This window comes from Ursus maritimus, unplaced genomic scaffold (assembly GCF_017311325.1).
Source record: "Ursus maritimus isolate PB19 unplaced genomic scaffold, ASM1731132v1 scaffold_15, whole genome shotgun sequence".
Lineage (NCBI taxonomy): Eukaryota > Metazoa > Chordata > Mammalia > Carnivora > Ursidae > Ursus > Ursus maritimus.
In genome coordinates this window covers 23040812-23055441 of record NW_024423897.1, presented here as the reverse complement: position 1 = coordinate 23055441, position 14630 = coordinate 23040812, and the positions used below count along the sequence as shown (strand labels likewise).

The window sequence follows — 14630 nt, the reverse complement described above, 5'->3', positions numbered from 1 at the left end:
AGAGAATGCAGGCCAAACAGAAGCTATCTGCAGGCTACACATGTGCACCAACCTGCCACTAGCCCCAAAGACAATTTGCAAATTAGAAAAAGATGCATTTTCCTCAGGACACTTTCCTGCTATTTCTGGAAAACTGTAATAACCATACAAACCTATGATGACTGGGGGAGCCTGGGTGGCACAGTCAGTTAAGCCTCCGACTCTTGATGCCAGCTCAGGTCGTGATCTCATGGTGGTGAGATCGAGCCCCACGTTGGGCTCCAAGCTCAGCGTGGAGTCTGCTTGGGATTCTCTCACTCCCTCTCTCTCTGCCCCTCCCCCCGCTCACTCTCTCTCTCCCTCTCTTTAAAATATAATAAATAAATCTTTAAAAAAAAAACCCAAATCCACGATGAGTGTCCCATACAGGACACCTCCTGGGCGGTGCAAAAAGCACCACTTGCAAGAGGAAAACGGCGGCCCCACGTCTGCAGGCACCGGAGCAGAGCTGGAGCCATGACGGGGTCCGCGTTAAGAACCCGCGTAGGGGGGCCGTCAGAGTGGGGTCTGGACTACAAGTCATGTCCCGTGAGGGGACTGGACTCACACAGCCAGCAAAAGAAATGACTCGAGGGAGGGCGAGTGTGCTGTCATTTGGGAAGAGCGGGAGCGAACAAATCCCCTGTGATGCTGAAGGCGGGACCATGGCCGCCAGGTGGGGGTTTCCACAAGCAGAAGCTGCAGCTCCGGGACGAGCCTTCTCCTGGTGGTACTGGACGCGGATGTCATGTAGCTAGTGCACCCTCCATCCCTGGTAGTGTGCCCGCAAAGGCTCACAATGGTATAGAGAGCAAACAGCCGACAGAAGGCCAGAAATACGGCCCCTCAATGCCTTCGACCAGTGATCCTAGGTTTTCTCCTTCGCCCCCGCGTGGGGCCCTATGTGCACAGCCTGGGAGCTGGAATCTGTCCCGCATCGGCTGGGGGACCGTCGGGGATCCTTACTGGGAGGTTCCGTCTTGGGAAGCGGCTCCGGCCCTCGCGGACAGTGGGGCTTGGCCGCGGTGCTCCAGCTCGGCGGCTCGGCACCGACGCGCGCACGGCGCGGGCACTACCGGCAGGCGGGGAGCCGAGCGGGGCCGGGCGGGGCGCGCGAGCGCTCGGGGTGTGCGCCCCTGTCCACAGACCTTGCTTGGCTGCCTGCTGCTTTTGCTTCTCCTCCTCCAGGGCCCGCATCTTGGCGTCGTACTCGTCGGCGAGCGCCTTCCACTCCTTGCGGTTGTTGGTGATTCCGTCGAGCATGGGAGTGATCTCCTCGTGGAAACGGGAGAATTCCTGGAAGAGAGAATTCCCGCACCCCTCTGGTGCAGGGGCCACGCCCCGGGGCCCAGGGCCAGGGAGAGGCACGGCCGAGAACGCCCACCACGGGAACCAGCTGCCTGGGGCCGAGGGCTTCCCGTCGCCCAGCAGTTTGCATGCTGACGCCGTGGGGCCTGCCCTCAGCAAGAGCCCGTCCGTGCTTCTCCCGCTTACAAACCCTCCTGTGGCCGCCCCTGTCCTTCAGGACGAAGTGCACACTTCTTCACACCGTTCCGAACCCCTCCAGAGCTGCGGCCCTCGCCCCTTCACCATTTTGAGCCCTCTGGGTAAGTAGAGTCCTCTATTGGAAGCTCCCGAAGCCTCTCCCCCACATCTCACGTCATTGTAACGACTCCCTTTGCCTGTGTCCCCCATCTCTCAGCCCCTGCCCAAGCCTCACATGGGTGTCCCCCAGGGGCTGTGGCCTTGGAGAGGGCAGGGACAGCAGGCGCCTTGTTTACTGGGGTGGCCCTGGCCCAGCACAGGGTCTGGGGCATAAAGACACCACGAAACCCTTGCTGAGAGAAACTGGGATTTGTGAAGGGGATTCTTAAACCCCTTAACTTCAGGAATAAAAATAATGCCTCTGAGCACAGCACGTTATAGTTTAGGAAGTGCTTTGTCTCCTTTGATCCCCAGAAACTCCTGGGAGGTGGGAAAACAGGATGCCTCCCTCCTAGATTTTCAGGGGAGGAAATGAAGATGCAGGTTGATGGAGTCGATGGGCTCAAGGTGAGAACGGCAAATCCAGGACCCACTGCGGAGTTCCGGCCAGACCGGCCGTGCTCAGAGCTTCCTGGGTTTGCATCCAGCTCTGCCACGAGCCGTGTGACTCTGGGGAGGTGACCTACAGAGCTCAGCCTCAGCCGGAAAGTCAGGACCGTCTAGTACCTACCTCACAGGGCTGTGATAGCGCACGGAGGGCGCTCAGCCTCGCCCACCTGGTTTAGTGATCTTGCCGATGGTAGTGGGGAGCGCAGTTACTCTGCCCTGTTGCTCCCAGGACCCCAGTTAGCCACGGTATTTCAGACAGGCACCTGTCCTCTCTAGCACAGCAGAAAGAGCCCTGGACTAGGGATTGGGTACCCTGGCTCTAGTCCTGGCTCAGGGCTGACTCCAGCCATGCTGGCCCTGTCATTTCTCATGTCTGGCCTCTGCCTCCTCAGGTTACACAGGACCAAAATAAAAATAACAAATGCGAAGCGGATGGTAGCACAAATCACACGGAGTTGGGGGCAGTGGGTTTTCAGTGGGTTTTCTCTGAGCAAGAGCTCAAAGAAATTCCAGATGATCTTTTGACAACTGGTTTACCTTGGCCTATCACATTTCTGCCAGCTAGGGAAGTTAAGACGGTGTATGTCTGATATGCCTCCCCCTTTCCTGTCTGAAACCACATGTAGTCATCTGTGCCTGTGGTGTTGAGCAACTGGAGTGCGTGAAGCTCCAGGCTCTGGCCTGGGTAGATAATCACTCAAGACCCCACTGGGCTGTCCAGAGGACCAAATGCCATTGCGGATGAGAAGCTCTTTGTAAACTGTCACCCACCGGTCACTTGCCAGGGGTTACGATTCCTGATGGTGTTTGGGAATCCCGGGTTTATCAAAGACACCTCATTGAGCCTGAGAAAGCCAAGGACCTACCTTGTAGACAAAGGTGCAAACAAAGTCAATGAAGCCGACCTGAAGCTTGGGGAGTTCATCCGCCTTGTTTCTGTCCATCATGGGCTGTCACGGGGGAGAAAGAGTTAACTGTGCCGGGCCCCTCCTGGCAGGATGCATTAAAAGGGACCCACCCTTAGCCTAGGAAGCATTCTTGTTCGGAACAAAACAAAACAAAACAAAACAAAACAAAACAAAACAAAACAAAAAAACAACTAGAACTCATCAAGTTTCCAGATCTGACTAGCAGTTTGCGAGAAATATGGGGATAAAGGAACATATTAAATAACACCATGAGGGTGCAGTCAGCCGAGTCCAGACTGTGGGAAACTACACAACAGAAGACCCGTGGTCTTCAACAAATAAATACGTGGCAAAAACCAAAACAAAAACCAGGAGAAAACTGCTATGTATTGAAAGAGACTCAAGAGACATGACAACCAGAGGGAGTGTGGTCCTTGACTGGATCCTGATTTGAACAAATCAACCTAATTATTTTTCCCGATCAGTGGAAATGAACAGAGATTGGATGATATTAAAGAATTATTACTAATTTTGTGAGCGTCACCATGGTATCGGTGCGTGTGTGCGTCCTCCGCGTGCGCACGTGTGTGCCGCATGTTTTTCTTATCTCTTAGGGACCCATACTAACATCTTACAGAAAAAATGATAACATCTGGAATTCACTTAAAAATACTTCAACCAAAAGATAAGAAAATGCCTGAGGGTGGAGGAATAGATTAAACGACAATGGCTGTCACTAGTGGTTGTGGTTGAACCTGACGATGGGTCTGGAGTTCTTCACTAGTCCCTCTACAGGTTAAAATGCAGAGAAGATAGAAGAGAGATAAAAATCCGTGGCCCCCTGCTACTCAGGTTGGGACGCTCCCTGTTCGCTTCCACTTGGGCTCGCACACCCCTCAGTGCCTGTACCATCTCTCAGCCCCTGCCCAAGCCTCATATGGGTGCCCCCGCATCCTCAGCCCTGCCCCAAGCTTCACCCGTCCCCATCTCGATCCATGGCTCGGTCCTCAGAATGTCGCTCTCTCCTACCCCAGCTCTGCTTCCGAGCCCTGCCCTTGCTCAGGGCCTTAGTGAACCTCTCACTGGGCTCCCCGCCTGGTGACTGTCCTAGCCAAGCCTACTTTCAATGCTGATGGGTGTTCAGCTTGCCAAAGTCTTCCCCTTGTACGCTCTGTACTGTTATAACAAGGCCTGGGGAGGTGGCCCCTAGACTGTTGGAACCGGGAGGAAATCTGTTTTGGGGTCCACTTGTCCACCTCTACTTAGCTAAGGGAGCCAAGGATACGTACCCAAGCTTGAGGAGGGCTTATGATTTAGGAAGGCACCCATTCTCCAGGCCCATCTCCAGAGTTTCTGCTTAGGCCGGTCTAGGGAAGGGCCTGTGAATTTGCATCTCTACAATGTTCCCAAGGAATGAGGTGGATGGTAATCCAGGGACCATACTTTGAGAACCCGTGCATTAGGAAAAGGTCATCGCTATGGTAAGATCACACATGCCTATGTCAGGGGTCACGTCTGCCTATCAGGATGAGATCACACACACGCAGCATCAGGCTGACGTTCGCCCCCCGCCCCCGTTCCTCCCCCACCCCCCACCACTACTCACAATGGGGTTCTGTTGCAGCACCGTGCGCTCCAGGTCACCTTGTTCCCAGAATTCGGCAGCAACCAGCAGGGCCACCTGCAAGAGGCAGACCCACCCCCACCCCCCCACCCCCAAAGTCAAGCCCCAGCCTGGATGCTCCTACCGCTGCTCCCACCCTTCCTGGGTTTCCAGCTCAACATAAACCTAAACCCCAACCCTGCCTCGCCGCCCCCTTTGCTGTCATCACTGGAGAGGCACTAAAGTGGTTTCCGTGTCTTGGCAGATGAGACGGAGGTGGGCTGCTTCTGGAACTCGGAGTCCAAGCCGCCGTCATGATGCCAGGACTCCCCTCTTCTCAGGTCAGGAGGGCTCCATACCTTACTCTGCACCTCCCAGGGCTTGGTGATGGCTGAGAGATCACAGGCGGTCATCATCATGGCCCTGCACACAAGGACACCATCCGTCAGCCCGGAGCTAATCCAGGCTGCAGGTGCTAGCTCATTGCAACTCTCTCTCCTTTCTCTGCACCACGTCGCAAGGAAGGGGTCACCGTGGCATTGCGTCTGGAGGTCAGGCTTTGAAGTCAGACAGAGGTTAAAATCCTGCCTCTGTCCATCACCAGCAGTGTGGCATGGGGCAATTAAACCAACCTCTGTAAGCCTCAGTTTCCTTATCTGTAATAATAATGGTATTTTCCTCGTGATATGGGTGCAAGATTAAATGAGATAAGATGTGCAAAAATCTTAGCAGAGGGTCCGGACATAGTACGTGCACAACAAATACTGGTGATCATTGCGAACATCTGTTGGGTTTGTCTTATGCGACGAGCACTGGGCTAGGCACTTTGAAACATTGATTTCATGTCAATCTCAGCCCCTCTTCAGAGTTCTTTCTCGCCTGTCTAGCGGAGACCAGCGTTTCTCAAGCTTTATCTCATCGTCCTCCACCTTCCACATCAAACAGCCTCAACACACATTATTTCCGTAATGACTCCGCCATGAAATCCTAATACCATAGATGCGCTGTGTATCTGCTTGGAGGCCACAAGTCACTGTAATGCCTAAGGCTTTTTGCTTCACCTCCAGGAACTGCTTTTTGCCCGGGGTAGGGAGTGATAGCACCCCCACTAAAAATGCAGGGTATAGGAGTTCTCCGAGAAAGGGGTCAGTGAGCAGAGATGCAGTGGAGAGCACGCAGGATTGCCACCGGGCAGAGGGTTGTGCAGGAGGGGACTGCACAGGGCCTCCATCTATCCACCCCGTACCCATATGCAGACGCCGGGCAGGGCCTGGTTCACGGGTCCCTGCTCGCAGAGAGCTGACATGGGGAGTCACGCATTTACCACACCGATGGATGTGAACGTGTGAACAAACAACCGCTCCGAAGGAAAGGAACTGGATTCTAGGAGAGCAGGTCTGAACCGTCAGGGAGGGCTCCCTCACGGAAGTGACCGTGAGCTGAGGTCTAGAGGCAGCGTAGCTGTCCATTTGGTAAAGCAGTGGGCGGGGAAACCCTTTCCCAGCAGAGAGAGCATCCCGCGTGATGGCCCTGGTGGCAGGAAGCCTGGCACAAAGAGCTAGAAGGTGGGAGGAGCTCAGAAGGCAGCTGGAAAGGGAGGAAGACAAGGCCCAAGAGACAGCCAGGGCAGGCCCGCAGACACTGGGCCGTGCCAGGGGACCGTCTTCATGCCAAGAACAACAGGAAAAGCCGCCGAAGGAGAGTTTGAACAGAAGTGTGAAGCAATCAGATTTGCATTTTACGGGGTAACTGTGGCTTTAGTGTGGAGGGGACAGGAACGCCAGCAGGGAGCCCCGCCAGGAAGCCACTGCAGGACCAGGACAAGTGTCTGGATAAACAAGGCATTTAAGAAGTAAACTCAACGGCGCAGGGGATAGATGAGACATGCGAAGTCAGAAAGAGGGAGGTGGCGGCGTGGGGGAGGGCAAAAGACAACGGGCTTACCGGGCAGAAGAGACCAAAACTCATGAAGGCTTTGTGAAGACACATGTGAACCTTAGCCTCTGGGTAAGCATGAGGCCTCAAGAGGAGGAGGGCATGGAAGGAATGGAGAACAGTCTATAAAATGTCACGCAGGGCTTTGGAATCAGAGCAACTAGATCTCTGCTCCTCTCCTTACTTGCTGTGTCAGGGCAAGTGACTTCGTGTCTTCGAGCCTCTGTCTGCTCCTTTGTAAGAGCAGAGAATCATATTAGATTGCGTCATGAAATTCTGACTTTGTGGGTCAAAAGCAATCAAGAGTCAGCAATTTCCTACGGTTCCATGTAATATATGTGTCCTAAGGGCTTCCGTGAGCATCGCGTAAGCTGACCTGTGAGTGCGCACGCTGTCCACAGCTTCTTATCATCAGCTTCATCTCATTAACCACGGCCGCCCAGGTGCGCGGGGCTGGCTGATGGAAGCCAGCTGGGCTCCTGCTCACCTGGCCCATCGTCAGGGCAGAGGGCTCGTCCGCGAGGCTGTGGGGCTCAGTGGCACTTCTCCCTGACCCCCGGCTGGCCTCCGAAAGTACCCCAGCCAACCGGGCCGGGCATTCAGACACTCCTGGAACTGCACCTGGCCTGGAGGGTGTGGGCTCCCCGGGAAGGCCTAGGGAAGCCTGAGAAAGCTGTGGGTGTGCAGGAGAGGGGGAGGGTGAAGGTTTCCAGTCCCTGATGCTCCAGGAATGCGCATGTGACACCAGGTAAGTCACACTGTCTCCCCCATCCTCACTCTCTCATTTGCAAAACACTAGACCAGGGGCTGGCAAACTTTCTCTGTAAAGGGACAGACTGTAAATAATTTCGGTTTTGCAGACCATGTGGGTTCTATTTCAACTAGCCGACTCTGGCATTGTGATGTGAAAGCAGCCAGAGGTAAGTGGAGGTAGAGTACCCAGGATACTTTTAGGGGCCCATGGAAATGTTTGAATTTTAATTTCTTTTCAAGTCAGAAGAAAAAAAAAATGATGCAGATGTAAGAGTGAATTCAGCCCAAATTATATTTGTCTTTATACCAGCAGAGTCATAAAATACCATTTTTTAAAAATTTATTTTAATGGAGGAAGAAGCCACGGAGGCAAAAGTGCCTAGAGCCCACCAAAGTCATAATGTGGCCTTCTGTAGGAAAAAAAAAAATGTTATTTATGGTACTGAAATGTGAACTTCTTTTACTTTTTTATTTATCAGGAAATCTTTTGATCCCCCCCAATCATTTAAAAATGTAATAGGCATTTTCGCTCATGAGTGGTACTAAAATGGGTGGCAGGCCTTACACCCCAGTGCTAGGGGATCCTGAAGCCCCTCCAACTCGTGGTGTGGTCAGACTGTGAGGAGTGAAACCAGAAATTAAGTGGAGATGTAAGGGGTTTCATGAAGAATGGCAGTCACACCCTCAGTCTAGAGTTACTTTCACACCTCAGCCCAAAGTCAACATACTGAGGGAGGGTCACCTAAGAGCTAGCTATGCAGCTAGGAAAGGCCAGTTGTTTTAGGAATGTGTCAAGGGGTTAGGTGTAGACCTCAGACTAGAGGGGGCTCGCTGACAGGAGCCCTCCAAGGTCATTGAAGCCCTGTGGGGGAGGGGAGTGTTGAGAGTTTTCCTCACAGCAACCAATTGACACCAACTTCGTGTCCTACGATTCAATTCTGACACAAACCGTCAGACTCCACAGGTTTAAGGGCTCAGTCCCCACAAGACTGCCCTCACTTCAGAGGTCAGTCACAAATACCAGGTCCTCTGGTTACCCACACTCTTGTTCAACTTGGCTACAAAGTCAGGGGTTCCCACAAATATCACCTTTGGATTCAAAAATTGGCTGGGACAGCTCACAGCACTCAGGGAAACTCTTTACTTACAGGATACACTTCAGGAATAGCCATTGGACAAGAGGCACAGGAGAAGGTATGGGGTGGGGGTGGGGCACATGCAGTTTCCACGCCCTCTTCAGACGTGTCACCCCCCCCACCCCCCACCCCCGGCACCTTGATGTATTCACCAACCAGGTAGCTGTTCGCACTCTGTTGTTTAGGGGTTTCTGTGGAGGTTTTTATCATGTAAGCATCATTGATTAAATCATTGGCCATTGGTGACTAACTCAGTTTCCAGCCCCTCCGTTCTGCACAGAGATTGGTGGTGGGGCTGAAAGTTCCGAGCTTCCAATCATGGCTTGATCTTCCTGGTGATCAGCCCCCATCCTCTAGGAGCCCACCCAGAGTCGCCTCATTAGAATAAAAGACACTCCTATCCCTCCTACCGCTCAGAACATTCCAAGGGTTTTAGAGCTCTGTAGTCTGGGAACTGGGCACAAAGACCAAACACGTACACCTTATTAAAGCCCAGTAAGCTCCCAACCCCACTATGTGCTGTGAGCAATCCTGCACAGCGCTCCATGCCCCAGCTCAGCCCCCATGACACTCCATCAGGTGGAATTAGGAAGTAGGATCCTTCATGGTCTTTAGCAGAGGAGGAAACCAAAGCACAGAGGGTGAAGTAACCCGCTCAAGGTCACACCAAGTAGTAAGTGAGAGAGCGGGGACTTGAACCCAGGCTGTCTGGTGCCGAAGCCGTTCATTGTGTAACAGCCACACTCTAACCACGTGGGAAGCTCTAATTGTATGTCATTCACGGACCAGAAGACTGCTTTACGGGAGTGGTTTTCAGTCAGGGACTATTTTTTGCCCCCAGGGGTATCTGGCAATGTCAGGAGATACGTTTGGTTGTCACAACTAAGGAGGAGGCCGGTACTGGAATCTCGCAGGGAGAGACCAGGGCCTGTGTTAAACACCCTACAATGCACAGGACAGCCTCTCACCAGAGCTGTCCCCAGATGTCAACAGTGATAGCACTGACCTTAAGGTGGAGAAACCCTGCATACAGGTCTTCAAACGTTGGTCACTGAGTGCCTTCCTAAAGAATCTTGAGAAATGCTTACTCTCTTATGAGTTTGTAAGTTGACATCTTGATAATTTCATCATAAGCTTAAATATTTGCAAAGGAGTTAATTTATGGCACACTGTAAATATTGACATTTTAAAACGAAATTGTTACATCATTCTTTATATACAAAGGAATCTAAATGGCACAGCAGTTTCATGCCAACCTTTGGTCCATCATCCAGTTAAAAATACACGAACAAGCTTTTCTTTAAGAGTTTAAAATTTTACATCCTTCCTTTTATCCATAAGCTTGTATCTCCACTTGACTTCACCCACAGATTTTATCCTAATGGCTTTTTAAAAAGATTTATTTATTTATATGAGAGAGAGGGAGCACCGGGTGGGGAGGTGGGGAGGGAGAGGGAGAGAGAATCCCAAGCAGACTCCCTACTGAGCGTGGGGTCCAACATGGGGCTTGATCTCATGACCCTGAGATCATGACCTGAGCTGAAACCGAGAGTCTGACACAAAATCAACTGAGCCACCCAGGCTCCCCATCCTAATGTTTTATATTTGTGTGTGCATGTGTATATATGCAAGTATATATGTCTATCAATGAAAGACTTTCATTGTATATAGAAATACATAGGAAGTGTTTCATTGATCACCATTTCACACTTATCTGCAACCAGCTATGTTCATTAACTGAAACCATACAGCTAGAGACTTTTTTTCTTTGACCACAGGCCTCCAAGTATTGAAAACTTTTTTGGGGGCATTTATTATTATTACACAGTTAATCAATACAACAAAAATATATTACCTGTTTTTAGAAATAATTATTAAACTCCCAAAGTAAATTTTTTTGGAAATTCATCTCTTAATGAGACAGGATGGGGCTTATTTAAAAAATCAGTTAATGAATGAATATTTCTTATAGCTCCTCTAAGATAGGGTTTAGCGTGTGTTTTATGCCCGTTTTTTTCTTTTTATAGATGCAAGTAATTAGAAGCATTGGGATGGAAGTTTTGTTACAGTGACATCACTCAATTCTTTCAATTCTTCCAAATTCACTGTTAAAAAGTACACTGTGATCATTTTTCTGAATGATCTATATCAGCTGACAATTGCATTAGGTTCTCCTTCAATTTTGTTTAAAGCAAACCTTAGAATCACTCACTTCCTCAATTTCTGGGAAGCGTGCCATAAAGATTTCGCCAAGGCTTCTACTGTGACTATTAATTACACCCCTGACACTTTCTCTACGGCATTCTGGTTAAGCCAAGATACTCAGAATGGGTGAGGTCAATTAAAACATTATTAATTTAAACATATCTTCCAGTGTTATATTTTTTTATAAAGTGCTTTTATCTTCTAACAAGTTTTAACTGTTTTCATCAAAACTTTGCGGCTGCAGATTTGATTCTAATTTATGGAAATGTTGGCTCTATAACATAATTGGAAATGCCTGTCTGTTACTGTCCAGTAAAGCAAGCAGATCAGACGTGCTTTTGTCAGAAAGAATCCGATTTTATTTTCCAGTTCAAATAAGCATGTTAGAATGCATCCTAGCGTCATCTGTCTTATTTTTTATTCTCAATTCGAAGAAAGAGAGAGGCAGGTAGATAGATTGGTATGTAGGTAGGATAGATACAAGATAGACAGAGAGATTCATGATGGATACATGATAGATAGATAGATTCATGATAGATACAAGATAGACAGATAGATTCATGATAGATACATGATAGATAGATTCATGATAGATACAAGATAGACAGACAGATTCATGATAGATACATGATAGATAGATAGGTTCATGATAGATACATGATAGATAGATAGGTTAGACAGACAGATGGTAGCTAGACGACAGAAAGTAGAATGGATTAAGCCAGTGCTGCTACCGTCCGTATCTACTTTGATGCCTCTTTGCCCTGATAGCAGGGGGCGTCCCTGGACAGTGGCACATTCTCTGAAGGAAGTAAGATTTTTGTTTGTTTGTTTTTGGGTTTGGGGTTTTTTTTAAGATTTTATTTATTTATTTATTTATTTATTTATTTATTTATTTATTTATTTGACAGAGAGAGACACAGCGAGAGAGGGAACACCAGCAGGGGGAGTGGGAGAGAAAGAAGCAGGCTACCAGTGGAGCAGGGAGCCCCATAAGGGGCTCGATCCCAGGACCCTGGGATTCTGACCTGAGCCGAAGGCAGACGCTTAACGAATAAGCCACCCAGGCGCCCCAGGAAGTAAGATTGTTAAATAAAAAATGCCTTGGCTCCTGATGCCCCAGTGTACAATCCAGGACAGAACTCTCTTTCTCTAATGCCTTGTTATGCATTATATAGAGAGAGACAGAGAGACAGAGACAGAGAGAGACAAAGACAGAGACAGAGAGACAGGGAAGGCCTGAGTAAGACTGTATTTTGTAAGGAGGGAGAAGAGTAAGGGAACTGGCAATGCTTCACCTCCTGTGCTTTCTCAGGAAGATAATATTAAGAAAGGGAACGCTGACTCCCTTGAGGCCGTCAGTGCCCATGTAGTCCTTGGAAGGCTTTGGGCTGGGGCTGGGGGCAGGGGTACATGCACCTTGGTCTGAAGACTTCCAGGTAAAACTCCCTTGGCTTTTGCAGTGATTGAAGTCCTGCCTCTGGCCTTGTTTTTTGTTTTGTTTTGTTTTTTAATTAAACACCGCATCTTGGAAACGCTCCCATCATTCTCTGCACAGTCTGCCTCACATCCCGCTGTATGAAAGCCCTGGGACGTAGGCAACCCGTTCTCCCAGCAGTGGATATTCATTTTCAGTCTTTCCGGCGATTACAAATAAGGCTGCCTTGACCAGCCGAGGACACAGTTGTACCTAGTTGGCACACGTGGGGGACAGTGTCTGGAGGGTGAACCCTGCACGTGGGATCGCTGGGTCAGAGGATGCCCTTGACAGTCTGAGCGGCACCGCCGTGCACAGAGGCTGCGTCTACGGCCCCCCACCCCGACCCTGCAGTGAACGGGAGGACCTGCTGCCCCTCTCTCCGCCCGGCACAGTGTGCTTGCAAACGTTTCATCTTGGCTGATGAGAGGGGTGAAAAAATTCCACCTCGCTGTAGTTTTATTTTGCATTTCTCTGATTGCGAGTCAGGTCATTGTCTTTTCGTATATTTACTTCCCTCTACAATTCCTTTTCTGGGAGATGTCTGGGAAAAATGAGCCCATTGCCTATTTTTCTATTGGAGTCATCTTTTTCTTGAATTGTATTAACGCTTCATTTAAGGAACTGGGGTCTTTTTCTGTCAGAAGTTCTGTCGGAGACATTTCCCAGCTTATCACTTGCTTTCTGACTTCAGCTGTGCGTTCATGTGTGTTGTGCAGAAATCCCTAATTTTTCTGTAGTTAAATTTATCAATTTATGACTTTTGAATTTTATGTCACACTTAGACAAGCTCACTCCGAAATTATTCTTTTTAATTCTACCATGTTCCCCCCCCTTCCTTTTTTTCATTTGTTTTCTCATTATTTTAAGATCCTTGATTCATCTGGAACTTATTTTGCTATAGGAGTGAGGTAGGGATCCGGCTTTGTGATCACCTATGGTATCATACAAAATAGCACTGGTCTTTGTTTCTGGTTCCTGGAACAAAGCTTCTCAAACCCTTAGAATTTTCGGAGTGATAGGAGTATCCTTCATAGAAAGCCCACTATGGGTTTAGGTTAATGACCATGACTTAGTGTGGGGTCCCTAGAAAGGCTCAGGGTGGGACTGGACACCAGAAAATCCAAGCACAGAGAGGGCTGGAACCTTCAGCACCACCCATCAACCTCTGTGAAAGGGTGGGGTGGGGGGAACTGCAGATTAGGCTCTGTAAAACACAGGGGCGATTTGACGAGCTTCCAGGTTGGTGCAGGACCCACTTGCAGGGAGGGTGGGGCACCCCAGTTCCATAGGGACAGACCCTCCTGTGCTAGCGACCCTTCTGAACCTCGCTCTACATATCTCTTCATCGGGCTGTTCTTCTGCATCCTTTATAATATCCTTTATAATAAACTGGTATCAGTAAATGTTTCTCTGAGTTCTGTGAGCTGCTCTAGCAAAGTAATAGGACCCAAGGATGGGGTCGTGGGAACCTCCAATTTATAGCCAGGTGGTCAGAAGTAGAAGTAGCAACCTTGACTTGCAACTGGAGCCTGCAGTGGGGCAGTCTTGTGGGACCAGCCGTTAACCTGTGGGTTCTAATGCTATCTCCATATACACAGTGTCAGAATGGAGTTAAATTTGTTTGGGTCCACCAAGAAATGGAGAAAAAAAAAAAACCCATCAGACTACCTTATGGTCCCAACATCATTTATGAACTTATCCCTTTCTTCCCTGGTATAAAATCCACTTTTTAAAAAAGTTTTATTTATTTAGGTAATCTCTATACCCCACGGGGGGCCAAACACACAACCCGGAGATCAAGAGTCGCATGCTCTTCCGGCTGAGCCAGCCAGGCGCCTATAAAATCCTCTTTTAACACAGGCATAGACTTCCGAGTCTGCCCCATTGACCTGTTCTACTCATGTTTAGGACTGAACTGCTTTTATTTTTGCTTGTTCCTACCATTACTCTTGTATTTCAGAATTTTCTGGCTATTCTTGCTTACTTACTTCTCATAAGAATTTTGGCATTGCTTCCTCATGATCCCCAAAGTGAAGTCGCTATTTTCCTTGGACTCACCTTAACTGAATAATTAATTAGGGAGAATAGACAACATTTAATACTAAGTGCCCCTGTCCAAGAACCGGGTGTGCTTCCCACTTGTTCAATTTTTCTGCCGCCCCATTTTGAAGTGTCCAGTCAGGCAGCGCCTGGTGCTCGTGGGAGCAGCCATAGCCTGAACGTGCCCCCTTGTTCAGTGGGGGCGGGTCGCACGGCTCCTCAGGATCAGGGGATCCGCCTGGCTGGACAACTGCAAGGCTGAGGGAAGGGCAGCTTGCCATTTGCCCCTCTTCCCTGAGCCTGTCCCAGCAGCCACCTCTTCTCTGTTGCCGGGACTTACGCGTTTGTGATTTAATCAAGCCTCATCGCCACAGAAGCATCTAGAGATAAAACCTGATAAGTTTCTTGGGAACTGGGTCAAGCCTTGTCTTTCCTGACCATCGATACTTAGGACTCAT

The 14630-nt window shown here is 49.4% G+C and overlaps 1 protein-coding gene and 1 long non-coding RNA gene across 2 annotated transcripts in view; one reads left to right on the top strand and one right to left on the bottom strand.

Moving 5' to 3' along the window:
- The window catches only part of PDE6A (phosphodiesterase 6A), a 70656-nt gene that overhangs the window by 5637 nt on the left and 50389 nt on the right, over nt 1–14630 (bottom strand). The window contains exons 19-22 of the mRNA XM_040630419.1: nt 4983–5046; nt 4627–4701; nt 2979–3062; nt 1167–1314 (exon numbers count right to left, since the gene is read on the bottom strand). Coding sequence (XP_040486353.1) covers nt 1167–1314; nt 2979–3062; nt 4627–4701; nt 4983–5046 — 371 coding nt within the window. The remainder of the gene's footprint in view (nt 1–1166; nt 1315–2978; nt 3063–4626; nt 4702–4982; nt 5047–14630) is intronic.
- On the top strand, nt 1321–5263 carry LOC121102759. Its single transcript, XR_005834852.1, has 2 exons — nt 1321–1625; nt 4889–5263. It is a non-coding gene; the product is annotated as an uncharacterized LOC121102759 (long non-coding RNA).